Source organism: Hylobates moloch, unplaced genomic scaffold (assembly GCF_009828535.3).
Source record: "Hylobates moloch isolate HMO894 unplaced genomic scaffold, HMol_V3 SCAFFOLD_1, whole genome shotgun sequence".
NCBI classification, from domain to species: Eukaryota; Metazoa; Chordata; class Mammalia; order Primates; family Hylobatidae; genus Hylobates; species Hylobates moloch.
Genome location: NW_026652276.1, coordinates 221,400,262 through 221,426,290, shown reverse-complemented (window position 1 = coordinate 221,426,290; position 26,029 = coordinate 221,400,262). Strand labels below are relative to the sequence as shown.

At 43.9% G+C, this 26,029-nt stretch overlaps 1 protein-coding gene across 6 annotated transcripts in view; it reads left to right on the top strand.

Moving 5' to 3' along the window:
- SLC37A3 (solute carrier family 37 member 3) overlaps positions 1–26,029 on the top strand; it is an 86,645-nt gene that overhangs the window by 38,889 nt on the left and 21,727 nt on the right. The window contains exons 6-15 of one of the 6 annotated variants that reach the window (XM_032761925.2): positions 83–228; positions 3,110–3,206; positions 6,723–6,807; positions 7,408–7,586; positions 10,075–10,216; positions 12,846–12,947; positions 13,552–13,599; positions 15,254–15,405; positions 21,526–21,591; positions 23,350–25,105. In XM_032761925.2, coding sequence (XP_032617816.1) covers positions 83–228; positions 3,110–3,206; positions 6,723–6,807; positions 7,408–7,586; positions 10,075–10,216; positions 12,846–12,947; positions 13,552–13,599; positions 15,254–15,405; positions 21,526–21,591; positions 23,350–23,442 — 1,110 coding nt within the window. In that variant the 3' untranslated portion in view covers positions 23,443–25,105. Of the gene's footprint in view, positions 1–82; positions 229–3,109; positions 3,207–6,722; positions 6,808–7,407; positions 7,587–10,074; positions 10,217–12,845; positions 12,948–13,551; positions 13,600–15,253; positions 15,406–15,622; positions 16,090–21,525; positions 21,592–22,438; positions 25,106–26,029 lie in introns of those variants that run through there. The other 5 variants (XM_058427212.1, XM_058427222.1, XM_032761926.2 and 2 more) reach the window with 5 other exon arrangements.

Below are 26,029 nucleotides of genomic sequence, written 5' to 3'. Positions count from 1 at the left end.
TCTGAAGCAAGTGGGTAGAGTGGCGTCCACTGAAAGTGTCAGTGTGGCTGTTACATATTCCTTTTGTTTCCTCCTCTTCAAGGTGTTTGTCTTTGGCGCACTCACAGAATGGCTGCATTTCTACAACAAATGGCTGTACTGCTGCCTGTGGATTGTGAACGGCCTGCTGCAGTCCACTGGTTGGCCCTGTGTGGTTGCTGTTATGGGCAACTGGTTTGGGAAAGCTGGGTATGGTACTTCCTTCCTCTCTGATTTCTCTGTTTAAGTGGTTTCCATGATGGATTTTTCAGACTTGGCAAAGTCAGTTACTTTGATGCCTTAGATACCACCCACATCTTTCGTTAGCAAGTCAGAGTTGTTCAGGGAGAGAGGGTTTCACATCAGTGTGCGTTGGAAATGGCGTGGACCTTAGAAGTGATCCGGCCCAGGAGACACACTCCTACCACTCTTTGGGCTGCGGGCAGATTCCAAGTGTGGGCCAAGGCAGGAGGTCTCAATTTTTTATTTTACTCATCGTTTCTTTAGAGAACATAAAAATCTCATTTACTATCCGTCGTGTATCTTCCTTTGGGTTTTGCCTTCCCTGCCCTTTTTTGAGAGTGATCTTATTTAACCTTTTTACATTAAAGATAAGGAAATTGAGGTCAAAGGTTATTCATGTTGACCTGCCCAAGGTCATGTAACAAGGGCTCTAATTAGATTCAGATGAAGAACGCCAGACTTTGGGGCTTGATCAAATGGGATATTTTTTCCCCTTAAACCTTCAAGGAGCTTTTTTTTTCTTTTTTGTTGTTGAGACAGAGTCTTGTTCTGTCGCCAGGCTGGAGTGCAGTGGGGTGATCTCGGCTCACTGCAACCTTCGCCTCCCGGGTTCGAGTGATTCTCCTGCCTCAGCTTCCCGAGTAGCTGGGACTACAGGTGTGTACCACCATGTCCAGCTATTTTTTTTTTTTTTTTTTTTTTTTGAGATGGAGTTTTGCTCTTGTTGCCCATTGCAATGGCGCAATCTCGGCTCACTGCAACCTCCACCTCCCAGGTTCAAGCAATTCTCCTGCTGTAGCCTCCTGAGTAGCTGGGATTACAGGCATGTGCCCCCACACCTGGCTAGTTTTGCATTTTTAGTACAGATGGGGTTTCTCCATGTTGGTCAGGCCGGTCTCGATCTCCTGACCTCAGGTGATTTCGCCTGCCTCGGCCTCCCAAAGTGCTGGGATTACAGGCATGAGCCACCGCGCCCAGCCATAATTTTATATATAAATGGAATCATGTACTCTTTTTTTGAGTCATCTTTTTTTTTTTTTTTTCCTGTAAAGAAAGGGTCTGTGTTGCCCAGGCTGGTCTCAAGTTCCTGGCCTCAAGCTATTCTGCCTCGGCCTCCCAAAGTGCTGGGAATACAGGCATGAGCCACCACCCCCAGGCTTTGTGTCTTCTTTTATTCAGCATAATTAGAAATTTATTCATGTTTATTCATTCACCTGCAGATGAACATTTGGGTTGTTTTCAGTTTTGGGCTATTACAAATAAAGCTCCTGGGAACATTTGTGTACATATCCTTGTGTGGACATATGCTTTCATTTCTCTTGGGTAAATACCTAGGAGTAGAATGGCTGGATCATATGCTAGGTATGTATTTCCTTTTTTTTTTTTTTTTTTTTTTCCCAAGACGGAGTTTCGCTCTTACTGCCCAGGCTGGAGTGCAATGGCGTGATCTCAGCTCACTGCAACTTCCGCCTCCTGGATTCAAGTGGTTCTCCTGCCTCAGCCTCTCGAGTAGCTGGGATTACAGGCGCCCGCCATCATGCCCAGCTAATTTTTTGTATTTTCAGTAGAGACAGGGTTTCTCCATGTTGGTCAGGCTGGTCTCGAACTCCTGACCTCAGGTGATCCAACCACCTCGGCCTCCCAAAGTGCTGGGATTATAGGCGTAGCCACTGCGCCCAACTGTGTTTACCATTTTAAGACACTGGCAGTCTCTTCCAAAGTGGTCATACCATTTTACATTCCCATTAGCAGAGCATAAGGGTTCTTATTGCTCTGTGCCCTTCCCAACACTTGGCGTGCTTGGTGTTTTTTGATTTTAGCCATTCTAATAAGTGTGTAATTATATCGCATTGTTACTTTCATTTCCATTTTTCTAATGTCTAATGACGTTGAGCATCTTTTTAAAAAGTGTTTGCTTTGTTTTGCTTTTGAAACAGGGTCTTGCCCTGTCACTCAGGCTGGAGTACAGTGGTGCGATCTTGGCTCACTGCAACCTCCGCCTCCTGGTTTCCAGTGATTCTCTTGTCTCAGCCTCCCAAGTAGCTGGGATTGTAGGTGTGCAGCCACCATGCGCAGCTAATTTTTGTATTTTTAGTAGATACGGGGTTTCATCATGTTGGTCAGGCTAGTCTCAAACTCCTGACCTCAAGTGACCTGCCCACCTCAGGCCTCCCAAAGGCTGGGATTACAGGCATGAGCCACCTCGCCTGGCCAATTGAGTGTTTTTTCATGTTCTTATTTGTATATTTTTTTGTGTGAAGTATCTATTAAAATCTTTTGCCCACCTTTCGAAGACTTTGTATTTTGAGATGATTGTAGATTCATACTTTTTAACATTCTATTGCATTGTCTGTTGTCATATTTTATCGAGTTTTGGGAGCCTTATATTCTGGATAGTTTTTTTTTTTTTTTTTTTTGGGTGGTGGAGTCTCACTCTGTTGCCAAGGCTGGAGTGCGGTGGCGTGATCTCGGCTTACTGCAACCTCCGCCTCACGGGTTGAAGCTATTCTCTTGCCTCAGCCTTCCGAGTAGCTGGGATTACAGGCGCATGCCACCACGCTCAGCTGATTTTGTATTTTTAGTAGAGATGGGGTTTCTGCATGTTGGTCAGGCTGGTCTCGAACTCCTGACCTCAGGTGATCTGCCCACCTTAGCCTCCCAAAGTACTGGGATTACAGGTGTGAGCCACTGCGCCCAGCTCATTTTTGTGTATTTTTAAAAACTTTTTAAATAGCATGTTTAGTTTGGGTAGTATGCACCTTGGTTGTTTTGGCTGTTTTGTATTTTGAACTGCCCTGAGTATCTCTTCTGACCATGGCCCTTTGTCTCCCACTGTTTTCCATCTTAGACGAGGAGTTGTTTTTGGTCTCTGGAGTGCCTGTGCTTCGGTGGGCAACATTTTGGGAGCATGCCTAGCTTATTCTGTTCTTCAGTATGGTTATGAGGTAGGTATTGTTTTCTAGCTCTGGTGCTCTCTCTCTCTCTATGTGTGTGCACATGTGTGTTGCTTTTTATGTATTAAATAATACTGTGGCCATTTAAAACTATGTAGAACTGTGTCTGGATAGGGCAAGGCTTGTATTAAAAATAGACAAACTTCTGGCCGGGCGTGGTGGCTCACGCCTGTAACCCCAGCACTTTGGGAGGCCAAGGCAGGTGGATCACCCGAGGTCGGGAGTTTGAGACCAGCTTGGCCAACATGGTGAAACCTCGTCTCTACTCAAAAAATACAAAAATTAGCTGGGTGTGGTGGCACATGCCTATAATCCCAGCTACTCTGGAGGCTGAGGCAGGAGAATCATTTGAACCCAGGAGGTGGAGGTTGCAGTGAGCCAAGGTCACACCGCTTCACTCCAGCCTGGGTGACAGAGTGAGACTCCATTCAGAAATAAATAAATTAAAAAAAAAAAGTAGACAAACTTCTGATATATTAATTAAAAGTACATAAACTTCTGATATATTCAAACACATAAAAAATTATTCATAACAAAAACACTATGGAGAGTCTAAAGGCATATAACCACTTGAGAAGTATTTGCAACTCATGTTACAGATAAAGGACTAATCTGGGTCAGGCATGGTGGCTCACACGTGTAATCCCAGCACTTTGGGAGACTGAAGTAGAAGGATCACTTGAGCCCAGGAGTTCAAGATCAGCCTGGGCAATATAATGAGACCTTGTATCTACAAAAAACTAAAAAATTCGCTGAGTGTGGGGGTGTATGCCTGTAGTCCCTGCTATTCAGGAGGCTGAGGTGGGAAGATTGATTGCTTGAGCCTGGGAGCTGGAGGGTACAGTGAGCCAAGACACACCACTGCACTCCAATCTTGGTGATGGAGCAAGACCCTGTCTCAAAAAAGAAAACACCAAAAAGCAAAGACTAATCCCCCAATATGTAAAGCGCATCCATGAATTGATAAGCAAAAGACCAACAACAGAAAGATACACAATTTGAATGTATAGTTCATGTAAAAGATGTAGAAATGGCTTGTAAACATATGTAAAATGTTCTACTCACTGCTTATTCATTTAATAAATATTTAACTCCCTATATGTGCTCTTGGAACGATAGAATATAGAACTGACCAACAGAGACAAAAATCTCTGTTCTTATGGAACTTAGGCAGCAGGGAAATGCAAATTAAAGCTATGTTGTTTAAAAAAAAAAAGGAAGAAAAACTATACTGTATACTTATTAGACTTTTAAAAATCCGAAAGTTTGAAAACATGTTCTACTTGTAAGAACCTGAAGAGACAGGTATTGCAGTTGAAAGACTAACAGAGTCACTAACTCCTGGAGGGGTCAATATGAAAGCGTCTGTCAAAATTACAACTACGCACACTGAGTAGTTCCACCTCCAGGAATTATTCACACAGATGAATAGACTGAAACACATGCAAATGATGCATCTACAAGATTCTTTATTTTGGCATTGTTTATAATAGCCAAAGAGTGAACACAACTGTCAGCGACAGGGTCATAGTTCAACCATGATAAACCTGTTCAAAGCAGTGCTGTGCACCTGTGAAGTCGAATGAGGAAGCTCTGTATGAACTGTTAGAGAGCAGTGCACTGCAACAATCTCAAAAGTGTGCTAAGTGGGCTGGGCGTGGTGGCTCACTCCTGTAATCTCAGCACTTTGGGAGGCCGAGGCAGGTGGATCACGAGGTCAGGAGTTCAAGACCAGCCTGGCCAACATGATGAAACCCTGTCTCTACTAAAAATACAAAAATTAGCCGGGCGTGTTCACGGGCACCTGTATTCCCAGCTACTCCAGAGGCTGAGGCAGAGAATTGCTTGAACCGGAGAGGCAGAGGTTGCAGTGAGCCAAGATCACGCCACTGCAGTCCAGTCTGAGTGACAAAGCGAGACTCCGTCTCAAAAAAAAAAAAAATAATGTGCTAAGTGAAGACAGCAAGGATGCAAAACTGTGTATTGAATGCCATTTGTGTAAGAAGGAAGAATGAAAGAGAATATGCTTGTATTAGCTTGTATGTTTCCAAAACAATTTCTGGGCAGTAAAAATGAACAACAATGGTTATATGTTGGGAAAATTGGGAGAATTGAGCAGATGGGGAAGGTGGGGTAGGAGGGAGAGCTTTTACTGTACTTTTTTTTTTCCAAGACAGAGTCTCACTCTGTCACCCAGGCTGGAGTGCAATGGCATGATCTCAGCTCACTGCAACCTCCTGGGTTCAGGGGATTCTCCTGCCTCAGCCTCCCGAGTAGCTGGGATTACAGGTGTACGCCACCACGCCTGGGTAATTTTTGTATTTTTGGTAGAGATGGGGTTTCACCATGTTGGCCAGGCTAGTCTCGAACTCCTGACCTCAGGTGATCCGCCCACCTCGGCCTCCCAAAGTGCTGGGATTATAGACATGAGCCGCTGTGCCCAGCTTTACTGTACATCTTATTCCTCTATTGCTTGAATCATGTGAATATATTACCTACTCAAAAACCTAAATTAGTAAAAGTAAGTTTGCTCTTTTAAAAGGTAGATACATTTTTAAACAGCTCACCAAGAATTTTGGTGTAGTTAGAGTCATTGAGAAGTCTTTCATTCCCTTCATTCATGGCCACCTTTATTCTAGGCTTCTTAGCCTCACACCTGGATTGTATAGTTGGTTCAGATGAAAATTTCAGTTCACCTTCTGTGCTGCTCTCAGATTTGACTTCTGGAAACACTGCTTTAATTTTGTCACTCATTGGTTTAAAAATTCAGAGTGTCCACATCAGGTTCCATTCTCTGTTAAATAAAAATTCAGCTGTGCAGCCTGGGGGTTGAGAGTCTTTAATCTAGCTGTCACCTTTCCAAATCAGTTTTCTTCCCTATTATCCCCTAGCAGAAACCCTGTCCTTGAGTCGTGCAGTAAGCTTTCTCTCTCCTTCCACCCTGTGCCTTTGCCTACCGTGTGCCTGGAAAGATGGGCAATTGGCTTTGATTTTCCGTTCTTCCCTAAGACATTGTCTTACTGCTTCAGCCTCTTCAGCTCTTTCCTTCATCTGGATTCCTGTGTATGTTTCTCAGTAGGATTGGGCCTTCTCATTTATTCAGCTACATGGTGCTTTATAATATTGTCTCATGTATTTAATCTCCTCAACTGTATGTAATATCTTCAAGGGCAGATACTGTCTTTTATGGGAGGCTGTGTGATGCAAAGAACTAGATTTTTGGAGCTAGTCTAATTTCACAATCATAATAGTACCACTTAGTATCCAGGGGGCCTTAATTCTCCTCTCTGAGCCTCATAGAATCACCAGGAAGAATTAAATGAGAAAACATGAGTAGAACACTTTGCACAGCGCCTAGCCCAGTAGAAGCTCTGGGTGCTCCCTTGCTTTCCGGTCTCCCTTCCCACCTCTCCCCCACCCCCACCTCCCCCAACACAACTTTAATGAATGTGCTTGTGATGACTGCCCCCAGATATGTAAGGACCACCTTTCCCCCCTCTCCTCCAGTATGCCTTTCTGGTGACGGCGTCTGTGCAGTTTGCTGGTGGGATCGTTATCTTCTTTGGACTCCTGGTGTCACCAGAAGAAATTGGTGAGGAGAAGCCGCCCCTTCTATTCTGAACGTCTTACTATTATGGCCAAAAGGAAATCTGAGGCCAAGAAATCGAATCTCTTTTTTCCTAGGAAAACTCTGAGCTCCTTTTAGTGAGTGAAAGGAGAACAGTACTGCCGTTTGAGTCCTGTCGACATTATAGCCAGCCCCTGGCACAGCTGGACGTGTTTGAGGGGAGTGATGCACGTCTTTTATAGATACAGGAAAATATTTGCATTTGCAAATGATTTTTGTAATTGAGACACTGGCAAGGAATGAACATGGATGTATTTCTAATTTCACTTCTTGAAACATTTCTTTTCATCCATAAAAATGATTCACAAAAATGATACTTAACCTGTAGTTAAATACAGATTATATACACAGAAGCAAACAGATGTACAATTCTTCTATCTTTTGAGTATTTTTAGATAGACTGTGTGACTTTAATTGACCTTAGTTGACCTTGGTCTCTGGACCTTCGTTGCTGCTTCTGTAAAATGGAAATAAAAATAACATCACCCCATAAGTAGGGATGTATGCAGAGCCCTTCGCACGTGGTAGGCACTCCATAAACAGTGGCTGTCGCTGTTGTTTTAGGTCTCTCAGGTATTGAGGCAGAAGAAAACTTTGAAGAAGACTCACACAGGCCATTAATTAATGGTGGTGAAAATGAAGACGAATATGAGCCGAATTATTCAATCCAAGACGATAGTTCTGTTGCCCAAGTCAAGGCAATAAGCTTCTACCAGGCGTGTTGCCTTCCTGGAGTCATACCGGTAAGGACTGCTCACATCTCACCACAGCCAGGGAGGCATGAGAGCCCGTGACATCTCCTCTGCCTGGGATAAAGCTTCCTTAAGTATTGAGCCTCTGTTGGATACTTTATTTTAGGAATATATATTCTGAGGAATGTTGTCTAGTGCCCCTCAGCTTATCTGATCTCTAATGCAGGGGTTGACAAACCTTTTCCATGAAGAGGGAGAGAGTAAATATTTTTGACTTCGGGGAACCATCCAGTCTGTCCCCCAACTACTCAGCTCTGTAGAGCAAAATAAGCCACCGAAAACATGGGACAGTTAGGCGTGGCCAGACTTGGCCAAAGAGCCCTGCTTTCCTGACCCTGATCTGGTATGTGATTAAAAAGGCAAAATTGATATTTTTTAATGTGTGCTTTTGGGCCTTTTGAAGTATTATAGAATTATATGTGGACCAAGAAGAAGGGCTGTGATTGGTTCCTAAGTCTGCTTTGCCCCCTTTTATTATTTATTTATTTATGTTTCTGAGATGGAGTCTTGCTCTGTCACCCAGGCTGGAGTGCAGTGGCACAGTCTCGGCTCACCGCAGCCTCCGCCTCCCGGGTTCAAGCGATTCTCCTGCCTCAGCCTCCGAGTAGCTGGGATTACAGGTGCATGCCACCATGCTTGGCTAATTTTTTGTTTTTTTAGTAGAGACAGGGCTTCACTGTGTTAGCCGGGATGGTCTCCATCTCTTGATCTCATGATCTTCCCACTCTGGCCTCCCAGAATGCTGGGATTACAGGCATGAGCCACTGCTCCCGGCTTGCCCCCTTTTAAAGGGTCCAGAACAGAGCCCTCCACAGTCTTTCTTGGTAATGCATTCCAGTGTTTTCCACAGCCTGTGCAGTCAGGAAAGCCTTCTAACGTCTACACTAAATCCCTTCTGCTGCAGTTTTTCTGTCTTGATGTTTCGGGTGCTCTAGCACTGGAGTGGAAGTTAAGAGGCCTAGGTTATGTTTCCAGCTTACCCACTAACTTTCTGTGACACCTGGGGTAAGTCACACAACCCGTCCATGTGTCTCAGTTCCCCTTCCCATGGAATATAAATTATTCCAGTCTTCCCTGGGGCCTGTAACATTGGGCTGTTGTGTTTTGAACAAGCACCTATTGTTATTTCATTTGTCAATGGTGCTTTATGAATGTGATCCCTCAGGTAGAGTGATCTGTAGGCCATCTTAATACATGCCTGTCAATCCCCTTCTGTCGGTGCCCCCAAGCTGAGAGAACTAACGTTTCCAACAGAGTTAAGTATGAGTTAAAATGTAATTTTCCACAATTCTTTAATCCAGTGATGATATATGATATAAGAGAAATGCAGGTTGCTTTAGACCTGTTCTTATGCTATTGATTATTTTAACTGGTTTTTAAAATACTCTGCTGGTAATAGTTTAATTTTTGAGAAAGAACTTTGTTGTGACTAAATATGGACTTCTTTTGCTGTTCCTTTGTTCTTCACAAGCTATTGTTCTCTGACATGGGCAGGGTTGTAAAGGAAATCTAGTTAACTTAATTCCTTTGTCTTTGTAGCAGGCTGTCTGGTCAGAATGCACTCGTGATTGGGATTTGGCTCTCTAGGGGGTGGCTGTTGCCTGCCAGGGAAGCTGTTTTAAAACAAGTGATACCTAGGGAATAACTGGCAGCTCCAGGGAAAAGAATATCCTAGCCAGACACCCTTTGAAGTCAGCCCGTCTGTTCCCCCACCCTTTTTCCTTTGATGCTAAATGTCAGGATTTCCTGGTAGTAATGTGTTGAATATAGGAGTCTCAGCCCCACCACATCTTCATGCAGCTGCAGCATTTTTTCCCCTCAAGGGAGAGCCACAAGGCCGATGATGACATGTTCTTTCATTTTTGACTCGCCAGAGACTCTCTTCTTTGCCACCAGACCGGGGAATGTGGAGCTTTTGGAAACTAGTGTGAAAGGAATTATCATGCTGCTGCTTTTCTTAGACCTTGGAACTGTAGTGTAGTCCCTTTGCTCTCTGTTGTTCAGTGTTGCCTTGGCAAGGAGTAGAATAACCAAGCCCGTTTGGCTGCTCCCAGTAAAAGCCGTGATGCTTCCTGGACTTCTTTGCCTATGGTTAACGCTGGTTAGTGGCATGAATATCACTCATCTTTGTGTGAATAAAGAAATGTGGGCATGTGCCCTGCCTTATAGGTTCAAAACACTGGCTTGTTTCTACCAGAGAACTGATAGGAGGAGAAACTGGAGACAGCTAAGAAGTAGCCATAGGTGTTTTTTATTCCAAAGGCCTGCTGTACATGCCTGTCTAGAAGTTAACAGGGATGAAAAGCAGAGGGAGACTAGCTGAAGTCAGGCATGTGGGAGTTTGTAGAGATGTTTAATTGTAAAATCAGGTTCTGTTCATCCTAAATTCCTTTATTTTGTTTTGCTTTTAAATGACATTAAAATGGTGGTCATGCTGTGCTATTTGTCCCTCGCTGATAGTTGAATGCTTTTCTTGTAGTACTCACTGGCCTACGCCTGCTTGAAGTTAGTGAATTACTCCTTCTTCTTCTGGCTCCCCTTTTATCTGAGTAACAACTTCGGCTGGAAGGAGGCGGAAGCCGACAAGCTGTCCATTTGGTACGACGTTGGAGGGATCATAGGTATGCCAGTGATGCGTCTTTTCCATAATAAAGAGTTAGTCACTAGTGATCTTTTACTGGGTTGTGAAATCTGGCCTCATTTAAAGTTTTATTACTTATTCTACAGCCATTTTCCCTAAACTGTCCTACTAGTAAACAGCCAAACTCAAAAAAAAAAAAAAAAAGAAAAAACGAGGTCCATTGAAAGGAAGACCCAGCCTAAGGCAGCGCTGTGATTTATTGGACTCTTTTTTCTTAGTCCTTTGTTGATGGATCAGTTCTTTTGTCTCAGGAAGCACATGGGAATCGCTTTAAATGCAATCCTTTCATACGGCTTTCTCAGTGATATCTTAGCTCTAAAGCTAATTGTATGTCAGAGATCCAAGTTAGAATGTGAACGTGTTCATCGTATCTACCTCCCGCCTTCCTCACCTTCCCCAGCCTAATAAGGAAGAATACACCAGTCCCCCACTTATCTGTGGTTTCACTTTTCGAAGTTTCAGTTACTCTTAATACTATACAATAAGATATTTTCAGAGAGACCATTCACATAACTTATGTTACAGTGTATTGTTATTATTTTCTATTTTGTTGTTAGTTATTGTTAATTTCTGTGCCCACCTTATAAATTAAACTTGATCGTGGGTATGTATGTATAGAAAAAAACATAGTATATATAGAGTTTGGTACTGTCTGTGGTTTCAGGCATCCACGGGGGTCATGGAACATATCCGCTGAGGATAAAGGGGAAATACACCTTAGTGTGTAGGTCGTCAGATCATAGAGGTAGACGTAACAGCAGGGATTAATTTTTGTGAATGTTTTACAGTTGTTTCATTATAAGTGAAGATTCTAATAGTGGTTTTTTGCTGTAGCTAGAAGTATCAACAAGGAAGTAATAAGTATGAACAAGGAAGTAAGACAGAGGAGCAGAATGTATTTTAGTGGGTATTACTTAGATGGCTATGCCAGATCTTAATAACCTTCAATAATGTTAACATTTAGAATTGTGGTGAGACTCAACTGCTGTGAGCTTGTGAAAGCACACAGTCTATGCTAGGCAATCTACTATTACTGTATTTGAACTTGGCTGCCTGTATTCTTAAATCCAGAGCCAAAGGTGAGGTTGCCATCTTTAGACCTCACCATATTCTGTATCCTCTGAAGTTGAAATTGTCCAGCTGCCTGCTATCTGATAAGGACACACCAGATGTCCCATAGCCCCTAGAACTCAGAATGGTGCTGTATGTGACATTGTTGCTTGAAAGATTCATATCCCTGCTTTTTAAAGATTGTGTCCTATTAGCAAACCATAACTGCTAAATTTTATTTTAGTGAATATTTACTAGCCACTTTTTTTTTTTTGGAGATGGGGGTACTGCTCTGTCGCCCATGCTGGAGTGCAGTGGCACGATCTTGGCTCACTGCAGCCACAACCTCCTGGGCTCAAGCGATCCTCCCTAAGTACCTGGGGCTAGAGTCATGCACCACCACACCCAGCTAATTTTTTTGTATTTTTTGTAGAGATGGCATTTCACTGTATTGCCCAGGCTGGTCTCAAACTCCTGAGCTCAGGCAATTTGCCCACCTCGGCCTCCCAGAGTGCTGGGATTAGAGGCGTGAGCCACTGTGCCCACCTACTGGCCTTAATATACTATAAGGCACAGTTTTTTGGTTTTTGAGACACGGTCTTCCTCTGTTGCCCAGGTTAGAGTGCAGTGGCACGATACAGCTCACTGTAGCCTCAGCCTCCTGGGTTCAAGCAGCACGATACGGTTCACCACAGCCTCAACCTCCTGGGCTCAAGTGATCCTCCTACCTCAGCCTCCCAAGTAGCTGGGAATATAGGCATGTGCTACCACGCCCGGCTAATTTATCTTTTATAGAGATAAGGGCACTGTGTTGCCCAGGCTGGTTTTGAACTCCTGGCCTCAAGCAGTCCCCCAGCCTTGGTCTCCCAAAGTGCTGGGATTATAGGCATGAGCCACCATGCCCAGCGAGGCATAGTTCTTAATTCATTATCTTTCAGATTAAAAAGAAAAAACAAAAATAGCATTCACAACTTGTTTTTGTAAGGGATAGCCGATGGCTTTGACAATTTTTCCTTTTTTCATGTTTTGCTGTCTGATTTGTGGTCTCCTGTCCCCGTTGGTCATCATGGTAATTTAACAGTTTATTCTTAAAAGGAAGTTGTGGAGGACCCCTTTTCAGGGAGTCAGACTTTTTTTTTTTTTTTTTTTTGCGACGGAGTCTCGCTCTGTCACTCAGGCTGGAGTGCAGTGGCGCAATCTCGGTTCACTGCAAGCTCCGCCTCCCGGGTTCACGCCATTCTTCTGCCTCAGCCTCCCGAGTAGCTGGGACTACAGGCACCCGCCACCACGCCTGGCTAATTTTTTTGTATTTTTAGTAGAGACGGGGTTTCACTGTGTTAGCCAGGATGGTCTCCATCTCCTGACCTTGTGATCCACCTGCCTTGGCCTGCCAAAGAGCTGGGATTACAGGTGTGAGCCACCGAGCTCGGCCCAGCCATATTTTTTGATAGACCAGTGTCAGGCTGCTGCTAGTGAGACTAGAGGGCAAATGGGGAGCACGCCTCAGGTGAGCAAGCTAAATTAGAAGTGATTTTGATTGCTCGACACTCTGTTTGAAGGTGGAACTTTGCAAGGCTTCATCTCTGACGTACTACAGAAGAGAGCGCCAGTTCTTGCCCTGAGTCTGCTTCTGGCAGTTGGGTCCCTCATCGGGTATAGTCGTGAGTATTCATTTGCAATTACCAATTCCTTTGCTTCCCTAATCTGGTTGGAATAAGGCATTTGTTTGGAGTCAGGGACCAGTGCTGGGGAGAGCCTGGAGACCAGCTTCAAGGCCCAATATGCCACCTTTGCATTGTCCTGTGAATGCCTGGGAAACCTGTCATCACATCGTTTTATTTGTCTTGGGAGGAAACTGGCATCTCTTTTGCTTTGTTAATTTGCCTAAAAGCTTGCTTGGGAGTGTACATGCTTTGTTTGGGAGAGGCTCCAGAGGCACGGCATTATAGCCAATAAAACAATAAACAGGGAACAGGTTTCAAAAGCGGAAAGATGGTAATTAGTAGGTTTGGTATATGTCCCTTAAGATGCTGCTGAGACCGGAGTAGAGCTTTTCTTTAGCTTTTACAAGTCTCGTTAGCTTGAGCACCAGCAAGAGGCAGACGTTACAAATCAGAGTTGAAAGAGGCAGAGAGAGTTGTCTCTTTGTTGTCTCTGGGAGTGATTTGTGAGGTCACAGAGATTCAGATCTTTGCGTACTGTTGGCAGAGGCACGTGGAGTCTGCTTTTCAAGTCACCGTGGTTTGTCTGTGTCTTCCCTCACAGGTTCTCCAAATGATAAGTCCGTCAATGCCCTTCTCATGACTGTTACAGGTACGGCACATGGCTCTGCTCCACCATGCTTCTGTTACTGTAAATTCAGAGGAAAAGGGAAACTGTTTTCTCCCTCAATTTGAGTAGTACTGAAACCTTAATTTCAGAGAATTCAAATTTTAAAAGGAAAAACGTCTCCTTTTCCAGATTCTTTTTCTCTGCTGTTTCTTACATGACCTCCTCAGCCCTATTGTGACAGAAGCGGTCCCTATTGACAGAGATTTTCTAAGATTTTTGATTACTGCCCCAGCTTCTGCTCTTACTTCTAGAAGTGACTTAGAAAGATGCCACATGGGAGACCAATTCACCAGCTTTCAAAAAAATCCACAATAGCTCGTGTCTCCTCCTGTGTTGGAATTGGTCAGCATTTTGTCACTTGAGCACTAGATAAAATCGTTGGGTGCATTTAGGGACTATGTTATAGAAAAATTACTTATTTTATTTATTATTTATTTATTGAGACAGAATCTTGCTCTGTTGCCCAGGCTGGAGTGTAGTGGCGCGATCTCACCTCACTGCAACCTCCACCTCCTGGGTTCAAGTGATTCTCCTGCCTCAGCCTCCTGAGTAACTGGTAATATAGGCGTGCACCACCACGCCCGGCTAATTTTTGTATTTTTAGTAGAGACATGGTTTCACCATGTTGCCCAGGCTGGTCTCAAACTCCTGACCTCAGGTGATCCACCTGCCTTGGCCTCCCAAAATGCTGGGATTACAGGCGTGAGCCACCATCCCCAGCCAGAAAAATTACTTATTTTAAACTTTCTAATTTTATCTTTATTTTTGAGAAAGAGTCTCGCTCTTGTCACCCAGACGGGAGTGCAGTGGTGTGATCTCAGCTAACTGCAACCTCCACCTCCTGGGTTCAAGTGATTCTGCCTCAGCCTCCCAAGTAGTTGGGATTACAGGTGCCTGCTACCATGCCTAGCTAATTTTTGTATTTTTAGTAGAGACACCGTTTCACCATGTTGCCCAGGCTGGTCTCGAACTCCTGACTTCAGGTGATCTGCCCACGTCAGCCTCTCAAAGTGCTGAGATTACAGGCATGAGCCACTGTGCCCGGCCAGAAAAGTTACTTATTTTAAACTTTAGATCGTGCTTGGGAGAGTGAGCTGCTCACTCTACTTGGGGTACATGGAACTGATTCCAGCAGTGGGACCAGATTCACCTGGGCCATCCCATGTCTGATTCATGGGCAGCCTCACTGAGAGCAGTGGCAGATAGAGTCACCATTTCAGTGGCTTTTTCCTCTTTGCTCTTTTTTTCCAATATTCCTGGTTGAATTTGTGTAGTGGAATGATCATATGATGCAACTCTACCATAATAGAATTTATTTGACAAGCTAGTGCAATTAGTTACTAATGAATGTAAACTTCGCAGGATTAGAAAGGCTATGTGTTTCACTATATTTTTGTATCTTTGGGTTCTACAAAATATACTAGAGTGTCACATAATTCAAGAAGGGATTTCAGGAGCGTGGATGTTAATTATCTATTAATAGTTTGAAAATGATACTATCTGGGGGTTTCCTTTTTTTTCCACTTCTCTCCAACATATTAAGAAAACTATTGGGATATTATTTTGCCTTATGCAGTAGATTGCTAGTGGTTGTGAATTGTGTTTTAATAAGAACCTGTTCTGTTTATGACTTCAGGATTTTTTATTGGTGGACCTTCTAATATGATTAGTTCTGCTATTTCTGCGGACTTGGGTCGCCAGGAGCTCATCCAAAGGAGCAGTGAGGCTTTGGCCACTGTCACAGGAATTGTTGATGGTTCGGGGAGCATTGGAGCTGCAGTGGGCCAGGTGAGAGAACAGGAGAGTGGCTGGGATTCTGGTGTTTTCCCTCAGAGGCGGCTGAATGTGAACCTGCCCTCTGGGCCTCAGTAGGTGGCACTCTTGTGCTGTAGAACGCTGTTCCCAGAGCCCAAGGACTTCTGTCTCCTCTCAGGACCAGCTGATGCATCCTAATGTAGAAGGACTCTCCACTGTTTTTAATTCCTTTTTTCTACTTATACTCTAGATTCTTCCTGTCTGCAAATAAGCTAAGACCTCGTAAGACAGACAGATCCTTCTGCCCCATCCCACCACCCCCTTCTTTCTTTCCAGGCTGAACTTGGTATTCCATGGTGGGGGGTGCTTCTTGTTATCCCCACCTGGCATGTGGACCCCACCATTGCTGTCTCCCGTCTCCCTCTCCCAGACACTCTACTGCATGCGCGTTCCTTCCTGGGCCCCGCCAGACACGGCCATGGACTCTGCAGCTGTTTCTGAATCACTCGCTCTGCTTCCTGTGTGTCCAGAAATCTCTGACTGTATCTCAAAGAGTGGCCCATAAGTGTCTGGTATCAGAATCATCTGGGACACTCATTAAAGTACAGAACACCAAGTGTACTACAGACTCGCTGAGTTCGAACCTACGGATCTGTATTTTCAACAAGGCTTCTTGGTGATTCTTCCGCACTCGGATGTTTGAGATCCCTACACTAAGATTGGCCTACTATACTTAGAATTATTTACACTGACTTTTTTTTTTTTTTTTTTTTTTTTATAAATTCAGGCTTTCTCTGGGACAGATATTTCTTTTCTGGCAGAGTCATGAGTCATGCCTCTTCTAGGATATACCACTACAGATTGTAGAGTACTAATTTTGTAGAAAGATGGATCTGAGAGTCATCTGTATGGATAAAAATAGTTGAACCTGTGGAAGTGAATGAAACATTTAATAGGGAAAGAGAATGTTGGCTGAGCCTCAGGGAATGCCCAGTGGTCAAAGAAAGAGGAAGGCAGCAGAGTAACCTGTAGTCAAGGGAACTGCGTTTGAGAAGGCGTTAGTAAGGTCATGGATGTAGAGAGGTCAGGAGAAAGAGAACTGAAGGATTTGTCTCTTAGGCTCTTAGTTTTTTTTTTTTTTTGAGACGGAGTCTCGCTCTGTCGCCCAGGCTGGAGTGCAGTGGCGCAATCTCGGCTCACTGCAAGCTCCGCCTCCCGGGTTCACGCCATTCTCCTGCCTCAGCCTCTCCGAGTAGCTGGGACTACAGGCGCCCGCCACCACGCCCGGCTAATTTTTTTGTATTTTTAGTAGAGACGGGGTTTCACCGTGGTCTCGATCTCCTGACCTCGTGATCCGCCCGCCTCGGCCTCCCAAAGTGCTGGGATTACAAGCGTGAGCCACCGCGCCCGGCAGGCTCTTAGTTTTGACAACTAGGAGGTCATTAATAACCTTGAAGATTATTGGTACTTGCTTGGTGGGGGTGAATTGCTGATGTCTGATTGCTAGTGGTTAATGAGAGACAAGTATTGAGGTAAAGTAAGCCACATTAATACTTTGACTACCTAGCCGTATTTTAATAGTCTATATGCACTTGTTAATGTCTGTCTCTCCCACTGTAACATACGCTTTCTGAGCACAGCATTTTGTTGTATGTTCTTCTGTCACCTTAGTACCTAGAGCAGTGCCTGGCACACAGTAGACATTACTTGTGGAATGAATGATTGATATGCTTAGCATATTTGATTTTAAGACTAAAGGGCAAAAATCCCCAAAGAAACAAAAACCTTAGCAAAGGCTTGAAAAATACGCTTACCTGATCATGCTCTGGAGCGGGAATCGAAAAATGCTCCCAGCCATCAATTCAGGCGTCTTCATCTATGGGGTAGAGAGTGGCTGCATTGGGCATCCTTTTCTGACATTATATTATTTTAAGTTATCCTTCCTTACGAATGTTTTCTTCACTAACTAAATGGGTGCATTATAATGAGTATTTCAGAGAATTTGCTTTTATTTAGTTTGCCTCACCTGCCAGTATCCGGATCCCTCACTGTGAACTTGGGTCCTAGACTGACCTTCATGGTTGGGGAAGCATGTCTGGAGTAAATCACTGTTAGCTTTACTCATTCCTCTTCCATGTTGAGTTTTGAATGATTTCCCATTGCCTAAGGGGTGAAATCCCAAACTCTGTCACTTAGCGTTAAACTCTATCAGCCCTGTCCTTAGCCAGTGTACTAATTTACCCTGAATAACTTTGTTGCCCCATCTTTCACCGACTTCCCAAGTAAATAATTGTTTCTCCTTCAGGTTGCCATAGCAGTTGATGCGGTCCTGTAGTAGGCACCTGTCATGGTGTAAAGGTGATGCACCGTGACAGGTACTCTGCTTGTTTCCTTCATCTTTGTATTCCCAATCCTTAGTGCTTTTGTTGACACATACTAGGGGTTCAGTAAGATTAAATTGCAGTATCTGCCCAAGAGAAATGAGAACAAATGTCCACATTAAAACTTGTACATGAGGCTGGGTGTGGTGGCTCATGCCAGTAATCCCAGCACTTTGGGAGGCCAAGGCAGGAGGATTACTTGAGGCCAAGAGTTCAAGACCAGCCCAGGCAACATAGTGAGACCCTCATCTCTACAAAAAATAAAAAGTTAGCTGAGCATGGTGGTATGTGCCTGTCCCAACTACTTAGGAGGCTGAGACGGGAGGATCGCTTGAGCCTGGGAAGTCAAGGCTGCAGTGAGCCATGATCACACCACTCCAGTCCAGCCTGGGTGACAGAGCCAGACCCTGTCTCTCTCTCTCTCTCTCTTTTTTTTTTTTTTTTTTTGAGACAGCATCTGGCTCTGATGCCCAGGCTGGAGTGCAGTGGCAGGATCTTGGCTCACTGCAACCTCTGTCTTCTGGGACTCAAGCATTTTTCCCACCTCAGCCTCCCAAGTAGCTTGGACTGCAGGTACCCACCACCACGCCCAGCTAATGTTTGTGTTTTTTTTTTGTAGAGACAGGGTTTCACCATGTTGCCCAGACTGGTCTCAAACTCCTGGGCTTAAGTGATCCTCCTGTCTCAGCCTCCCAAAGTGCTAGGATTACAGGCATGAGCCACTTGCCTGGACAAGACCCTGTCTAAAAAAAAAAAAAAAAAAAAAAAAAAATACAAAGTTGCAGTCAGTTTGGAGCTCCCCTATGCTTCCTGTAGTGGATGATGAGACCTCTGCTTTTTTGCTACACATGCTGTGATCTAATATCAATCACATAGTCATTCTGCATTAATTTTTTTCACGTGTACATTTCAGTAATAATGTGATTGAAGAATGCTACCCTTTTGTGTCTGTGGCCAAATTGATTTTTGACAAGGGTGCCAGGACCATTCAATGGGGAAAGGATGGCCTCTCAATAGATAGTATTGGGAAAACTGGATATCCATGTGAAAAGAATGAAGTTGGAGCTGAGGAGTAGGGGAGGAAAGAAAAAAAAAAAAAAGAATGAGGTTGGACCCTAACCTTACCTCATATGCAAAAATTACCTCAAAATGGATTAAAGGCCTAACTTGAAGAACTTGAAATTATAAAACTCATAGAAGAAAACAGGGACAAATCTTCATGACAGATATGTACAAATGGCCAATAAGCACATGAAGAGTCTCAGTATCCTTAGTCATTAGGAAAATGCAAATCAAAAACACAGTGAGCTGTGACTTCATACTTACTACGATGGCTGTAATTAAAAAACAGGAAAGGTGACGTGTTGGTGAGGAGGTGCAGAAATTGGAGCCCTGCATTGCTGGTGGGAATGCAAAATGATGCAGCTTCTGTGAAAAATACTTTGGTGCTTCTTCAAAAAAATTTAAATGGAATTACCATATGACCCAGCAATTCCACTCCTAGGTATTTCCCAAAAGATTGAAAACTGGGGGCTGGGCACTGTGGCTCATGCCTGTAATCCCAGCACTTTGGGAGGCCGAGGTGGGCGGATCACTTGAGGTCAGGAGTTCGAGACCAGCCTGGCCAACATGGTGAAACCCTGTCTCTACTAAAAATACAAAAATTAGCTGGATGTGGTGGCAGGTGCCTGTAATCCCAGCTACTCAGGAGGCTGAGGCAGGATAATTGCTTGAACCTGGGAGGCGGAGGTTGCAGTGAGCCAAGATCACACCACTGCACTCCAGCCTGGGTGACAGAGGAAGACTCCGTCTCAACAACAACAACAAAAAAAAAACAAAAAAAAACTGGGACTCAGATATTTGTATGTCAACATTTATTGCAGTATTATTCATAGTAGCCGAAAGGTGGAAACAACTTGGGTCCATCAGCAGATGAATGGAGAAACAAAATGTGGTATATCCATACGATGGAATACTAATGAGCCATTAAAAAGAAATGAAGGGAGGTTACAGTGAGCTGTGATCATACCATTACACTACAGCCTGGGCAACAGAGAAAGACCCTGTCCCTTTTAATCCCAGCACTCTGGGAGGCTGAGGTGGGTGGATTACCTGAGGTTAGGAGTTCGAGACCAGCCTGGCCAACATGGTGAAACCTCGTCTCTACTAAAAATACAAAAATTAGCCCAGGTGGCGGGGGCAGGGTGTGTGTGGCACCTCAGCTACTTGGGAGGCTGAGGCAGGACAATCGCTTGAACCTGGGAGGAGGAGGTTGCAGTGAGCCAAGATCGCACCACTGCACTCCAGCCTTGGGTGACAGAGCAAGACTCCATTTCAAAAAAAAAAAAAAAGTCCGGGCTCAGTGGCCCACGCTTGTAATCCCAGCACTTTGGGAGGCTGAAGTGAGTGAATCACCTGAGGTCAGGAGTTGCAAACCAGCCTGGGCAATGTGGTGAAACCTCATCTCTACTAAAAATACAAAAATTAGCCGAGCATGGTGGCTCACACCTGTAATCCCAGCTACTCGGGAGGCTGAGGCAGGAGAATCGCTGGAACCTGGGAGACAGAGGTTACAGTGAGCAGAGATTGCTCCACTGCACTCCAGCCTCGGTGACAGAGCGAGACTCCATCTCCAAAAAAAAGGAGTGAAGTTCCAATGTAGTTTACCTTGAAAGCATTATGCTAAGTTAAAGAAGCCAGACATAAAAGGACAAATACTGTGATTCCATTTACACGAAATATCTAGCATAGGCCAGTTCATGGAACCAGAAAGAAGAGGTTAGCAAGGGCTGGGGAGATGGGCAGTTAACTTCTTAATAGGAACAGAGTTTCTATTTGGATGAGGAAAAAGTTTGGAAATAGATGGTCGTGGTGGTTGTAGAACATTATGAATGTAACTGATACCACTGGATTGTACACTTAAAAATGGTTAAAATGGGCCGGGCACGGTACGCCTGTAATCCCAGCACTTTGGGAGGCCGAGGCGGGCGGATCACAAGGTCAGGAGATCAAGACCATCCTGGCTAACGTGGTGAAAACCCATTTCTACTAAAAATACAAAAAATTGGCCGGGTGAGGTGGCAGGCACCTGTAGTCCCAGCTACTCGGGAGGCTGAGGCAGGAGAATGATGTGAACCTGGGAGGCAGAGCTTGCAGTGAGCCGAGGTTGCGCCACTGCACTCCAGCCTCAGTGACAGAGTGAGACTCCATCTCAAAAAAAAAGAAAATAAAAGGTTAAAATGGCAAATTTTATGTAACTTATATCTTACCATAATAAGAGAAAAAAAGAAAAGGGGTTAAATAAGTGCAAGTAGGTCCTTTTCAATAATTGAAAGTAAAGTAAAAGAATATGCTGTAGGATGCAAAGGTAGTACTGCAACACTGTGAGCAAACAGCCTAATTGGAAAACGAGTGGCATACTTAAAGACAAACTATTTTTGAGGCATCAATTATAGTACCTTTTATTGGAAGAAAGAATGGTTAGATGGGAGTGGCTTGCGGATGTTCATCTTCCTCTCTAAATAGCAAAGTGAATAAAAATAAAGCTTCTGAACTGACAACTTCTATTATACAGTTTTTCCATTTCTCTGCATGCTTAAATGGGCCATTAATCACAGCAGGCACATGTATGTGGAAGAGCTTTGTAAACTGCAAAACATACAAATCCTGTTCCCTTCTTATTTTCTAAAATAGTCATGTTTAATCTACTTTTTAGCTACTTTTATGAATTGATAAATAATTATATTGTAATTTTTTTTTCCCTCCCTTTCAGTATTTAGTGTCTCTTATCCGGGACAAGCTAGGATGGATGTGGGTTTTCTACTTTTTCATTCTCATGGTAAGTATGTGCCCCTTTAAAAAAAAAAAAAAAAGTCATTTTTCTATTAATTAAGTTCAAAGCATTTACTTAAGTCACTTCAGCAAAATTTTTGATTGCTTTTAAAGGCTGCTTTGTGAAAAGTAACATTTTATTAGTCTAAAAGACACATTCTTCTTCTTCTTCTTTTTTTTGAGGCAGAGTCTTGCTCAGTTGCCCAGGCTAAAGTGTGGTGGCGCGATCTCGGCTCACTGCGGCCTCTGCCTCCCGGGTTCAAGCGATTCTCCCACCTCAGCCTCCCGAGTAGCTGGGATTACAGGCGCCTGCCACCACACCCAGCTAATTTTTGTATTTTTAGTAGAGACGGGGTTTCACCATATTGTCCAGGCTGGTCTTGAACTTCTGACCTCAGGTGACCCACCCGACTCGGCCTCCCAAAGTGCTGGGATTACAGGCATGAGCCACTGTGCCTGACCTCACATTCTTCTTTCTAAGGAAGAGAAAGGCTCTCAGTTTGCTCTTGACCTGAGTCTAATGAATATTGCCACTTATGATTTCAGAAAAGCAAGAAGAGACTTATTTAAAGTATCACCAGCCCCTAATCAGTACACTTTTCTAGGCTACCCTCTATCTGCTGAATATAATTTAGGAATTCTGAAGTAAATTACAATGTATACCAAGCAACACTGAGTTAAGAGAGAAGCATTGCTGTAATTAACACTGTCATGTTTCCTGGTTCTAAAATGTTGATAGTTTCTTGAGGAAATATTTATGATGCCCTAGACATTCTTGGCTGGGATTCTTTCTTGGAAATAGCCAATACAGAGTAAGGCCTTGTTTATTTTTATTTATTTTTTTTTTGAGACAGGTCTCATTCTGTCACCCAGGCTGGAGTGCAGTGGCACGATCACAGCTCACTACAGCGTTGACCTCCTGGGCTCAGGTGATCCTGGGCTCAGGTGGTCCTCCCACCTCAGCCTCCTGATTAGCTGGGACTATAGGTGTGTGCCACCACGCCTGGTAACTTTTTGAATTTTTCCTAGAGGTGGTTTCACCATGTTGCCCAGGCTGGTCTCAAACTCCTGAGGCTTTGTGCTTCTAAAATGTTGCTCTCTGTTATGAGCTGTGACATACTCAGGCACGTTATTGTGGGACGGTGCTCAAGACAGGTCTACCTGAGAGAGTCTGGAAGGCACCAGGGATGCATTCAGTATCCTGTCCTCAAATCCAGGGCACTGTAATTGAAGGTAGCCTCCACCACCCCTACTCCAGGCAGCTGTCCTCTTGCTGTGGTCAAGGAGCCCCAGGATAGTCCAGCTCCAGGAATACCTTGGAGCTTTCATCTAATTCCCATCTAGCTTTCAAAGACTGGGCCATGTAACTTGTGTTCCATTTCTGACATCCATGCTAAGTAGAGGGAAGTATCTTGTGATGAACTTTCTGATGTGATCATACTAGGAACTGTAGTAGAAAGAAAACTTCATCTATTATAAGGATCATTGTTGTTAATCTGAGCCTCTGGTCTCAGTTCTCTGCTCCGCCTATGGCAAATTATTTGTATGTATTGTTCTTTTTTTGGCAACTGAAATGCGATGTTGAGTGTTTTGTAATATTAGCCATAATTTTCAAAATCATTTTCTAATTCATTGAAGATTAAACATTATCTTTGTATGAAGTCAAAATGAATGTAATTGTCCAAATCCATTATTATGTTCGAAACATGACACTCTAACAGAAGTAAATTGTTGCTGCATATTTAATACTATTTTCTCTTCACAGACAAGTTGTACAATTGTGTTTATCTCGCCATTAATAGTGAGGGAAATATTCTCTCTCGTGCTAAGGAGACAGGCTCACATATTGAGGGAGTGACTGGTGCCCGCGAGACAGAAAGAACAATGTCAGCCACATCAGGACCACTGGGGCTTCGGGTCTGCCCTAATTTGGGTTTGTCTAGGAGCTCCAGCCTGATCTTGGATTGTCAGGCGTCTCTCAACACTGCCAGCCACCTGAGATGCTGACCAGCGGTGAAGGCTGCACTAGTTTTCTACACTACAGGAATTATTGTTGATGATTTTTGCTGTTGTTTCATGAATGTGCCGAGTGACCTCTGACTCTGCCAGCATCTTTGACCTGTGACTCTGCCAGCGTCGTTGTTTGGCCTATTGAGGTTTAGCGTTTTAACCTTAACTGTTGTTTTGGACTTGAACTTTCTCTAGCCTTGAGAATGGAGTGAACAGGAGGCAAAGCCACGCGTGGTTTGTGTTGGTGATATGTTCCACAAATGGAAGAGATCATTGCATTTTGCTTTGGTAATGAGTTTACAGAGAGTGGCTCATCTTTGAAGCATCAAATCCTGATCAAATGCTCAAGCTGGACCGAGCTGCAAGCCTGCCTTGGACAAAGAATCCCTCTGTTCACTGTGGTGGGAAAGATCACACTACATGCCTGTTGATTGGCTCAGTCACTCTGTGTCTGATCTCAACGTCATTCAGCCCTAGAAGCATGAATAGCTTCAAATTATTGTCAACTTGTTCTCTTCCATCTTCATTCAAATTAACTTTGACTCCTGGAAGTATTTAGTCTTCCTTTCAAGGACCATAAGGTACATCAGTTATCTTGAACATTCTGACGTGTAAAGGACCATAAGGTACATCAGTTATCTTGAACATTCCAACGTGTAACTCACAGCCGAAGCACTCCATCCCGGATTTGTTGTCTGGGAACTTTAGGATCCTCTAGGAAGCTAATCTGCTTAGTCTATTTTTAGAGGATTGATCTCTGGCACAACCAGCTTCCTGGAGTTACCTCAGCAGAAGACTAGAATTAGAGAAAAGGGAAAGGCCTTTTTTTCTAGTAAGTGTCAAGTACAGATGCTCTTTGACTTATGATGGGGTTATGTCCCAGTAAACCCATTGGAAGTCAAATGCATTTAATACCCCTGACCTACTGAACACCACAGCTTAGCCTCGTCCACCCTCAATGTACTCAGAACACTTAGAATTGCCCACAGCTGGGCAGAATCATCTAACACAAACTATTTTATAATCAAGTGTTGAATATATCATGTGATTTATTGAATATTATACATTATGTTGAAATTGCAACCATTTCGCACCATTGTAAAGTCCAAAAATCAGAAGCCGAGGACTGTCTGTACGTGACATTGAATCACATGAATGGATTACTAGGGCCTGAGGGGTGTCCGTTCTTTAGAAAAATGTAGAGTATATATATCTTCAGGGCTGTGAATTCCATACTAGTTATCAATATTTTAAGATCATTCTGTATATATATATTTTAAATTATACAAGCAAACTAGGAGGAGAATGTGCAATTTTGAGGGATACCTAATTTGCATTGGGTTAGGGGATATTTTTCAACCTCTTGCTTTATACTTTGATATGGGGTGTGTTTATGAACTTGTTAATGTTATTTAATCATGCAGATTTCCAATCAGTGTATTGCTCATTTACTGACAAAAAAGGAAAATATGAAACACAGAAAGGGAAAATAAACTGACTTTTATAATGAATCTCCATTTCTTTACTTAAATCTATATACCAGGAGCACTGAGATTTAGAATGTGATCAGTGCCCTTATGTTTCCTGATACTGAGCGCTCCCGGGTGAGCCCACACTGACCCACAGCATTGCTGGGTCACGTGCTCCCTCACCTGAGGTGCTGGGGTGGCTTCGTTTCCATCTGTTCTGTGAAAACTTGCCCTTTCCCACTGTGGAAGACTGTGCTTAGTTTGGATGAATTGCCCAGTTGTAAGTTAAGGGCCGTCTGTTTTCTCATTGAGCTTCTTGGCTGGCGTTTGGCTCAGAGTTTCCTTTCCAGCTGCACTGTGGGTGTGGTCTCATCTTTGTGTCCCCATGCCAGCCAGTGTTTTCTTACCCAGTTGAACCTTAGATCAGTGACTGTTCTCCTGACCTTTCTATAGCCCCGAGCTGTACTGAAATGAAACCATTTAAAAAAGAGACAAAAGTCTCGCTCTGTCACCCACACTGGACTGCAGTGGCACGATCATGGCTCACTGCAGCCTCGACCTCCTGAAGTCAAAAGCGATCCTCCCGCCTCAGCTCCCAAGGAGCTGGGACTAGCCTCCCAAGTAGCTGGACCGTGTGCCACCATGCCTGGCTAATTATTTTTAGTCTTTTTATTTTCTGTAGAGACGAAGTCTCACTGTTACCCAGGCTGGTCTCAAACTCCTGGGCTGAAGCAATCCTCCCACCTTGGCCTCCCCAAGTGCTGGGATAACAGGCATGAGCCACTGGGCCTGCCTAAAATGAAATTACAAATCAATGCTTAGCACTGGACAACATGAAATAAGGATATATTCCCTTATTCTAGTTCTGCCAGTCTGCACAGGATTTAACTTTTTTTTTTTTTTTTTTTGAGATGGAGTCTCACTCTTGCCCAGGCTGGAGTGCACTGGTGCAATCTCAGCTCACTG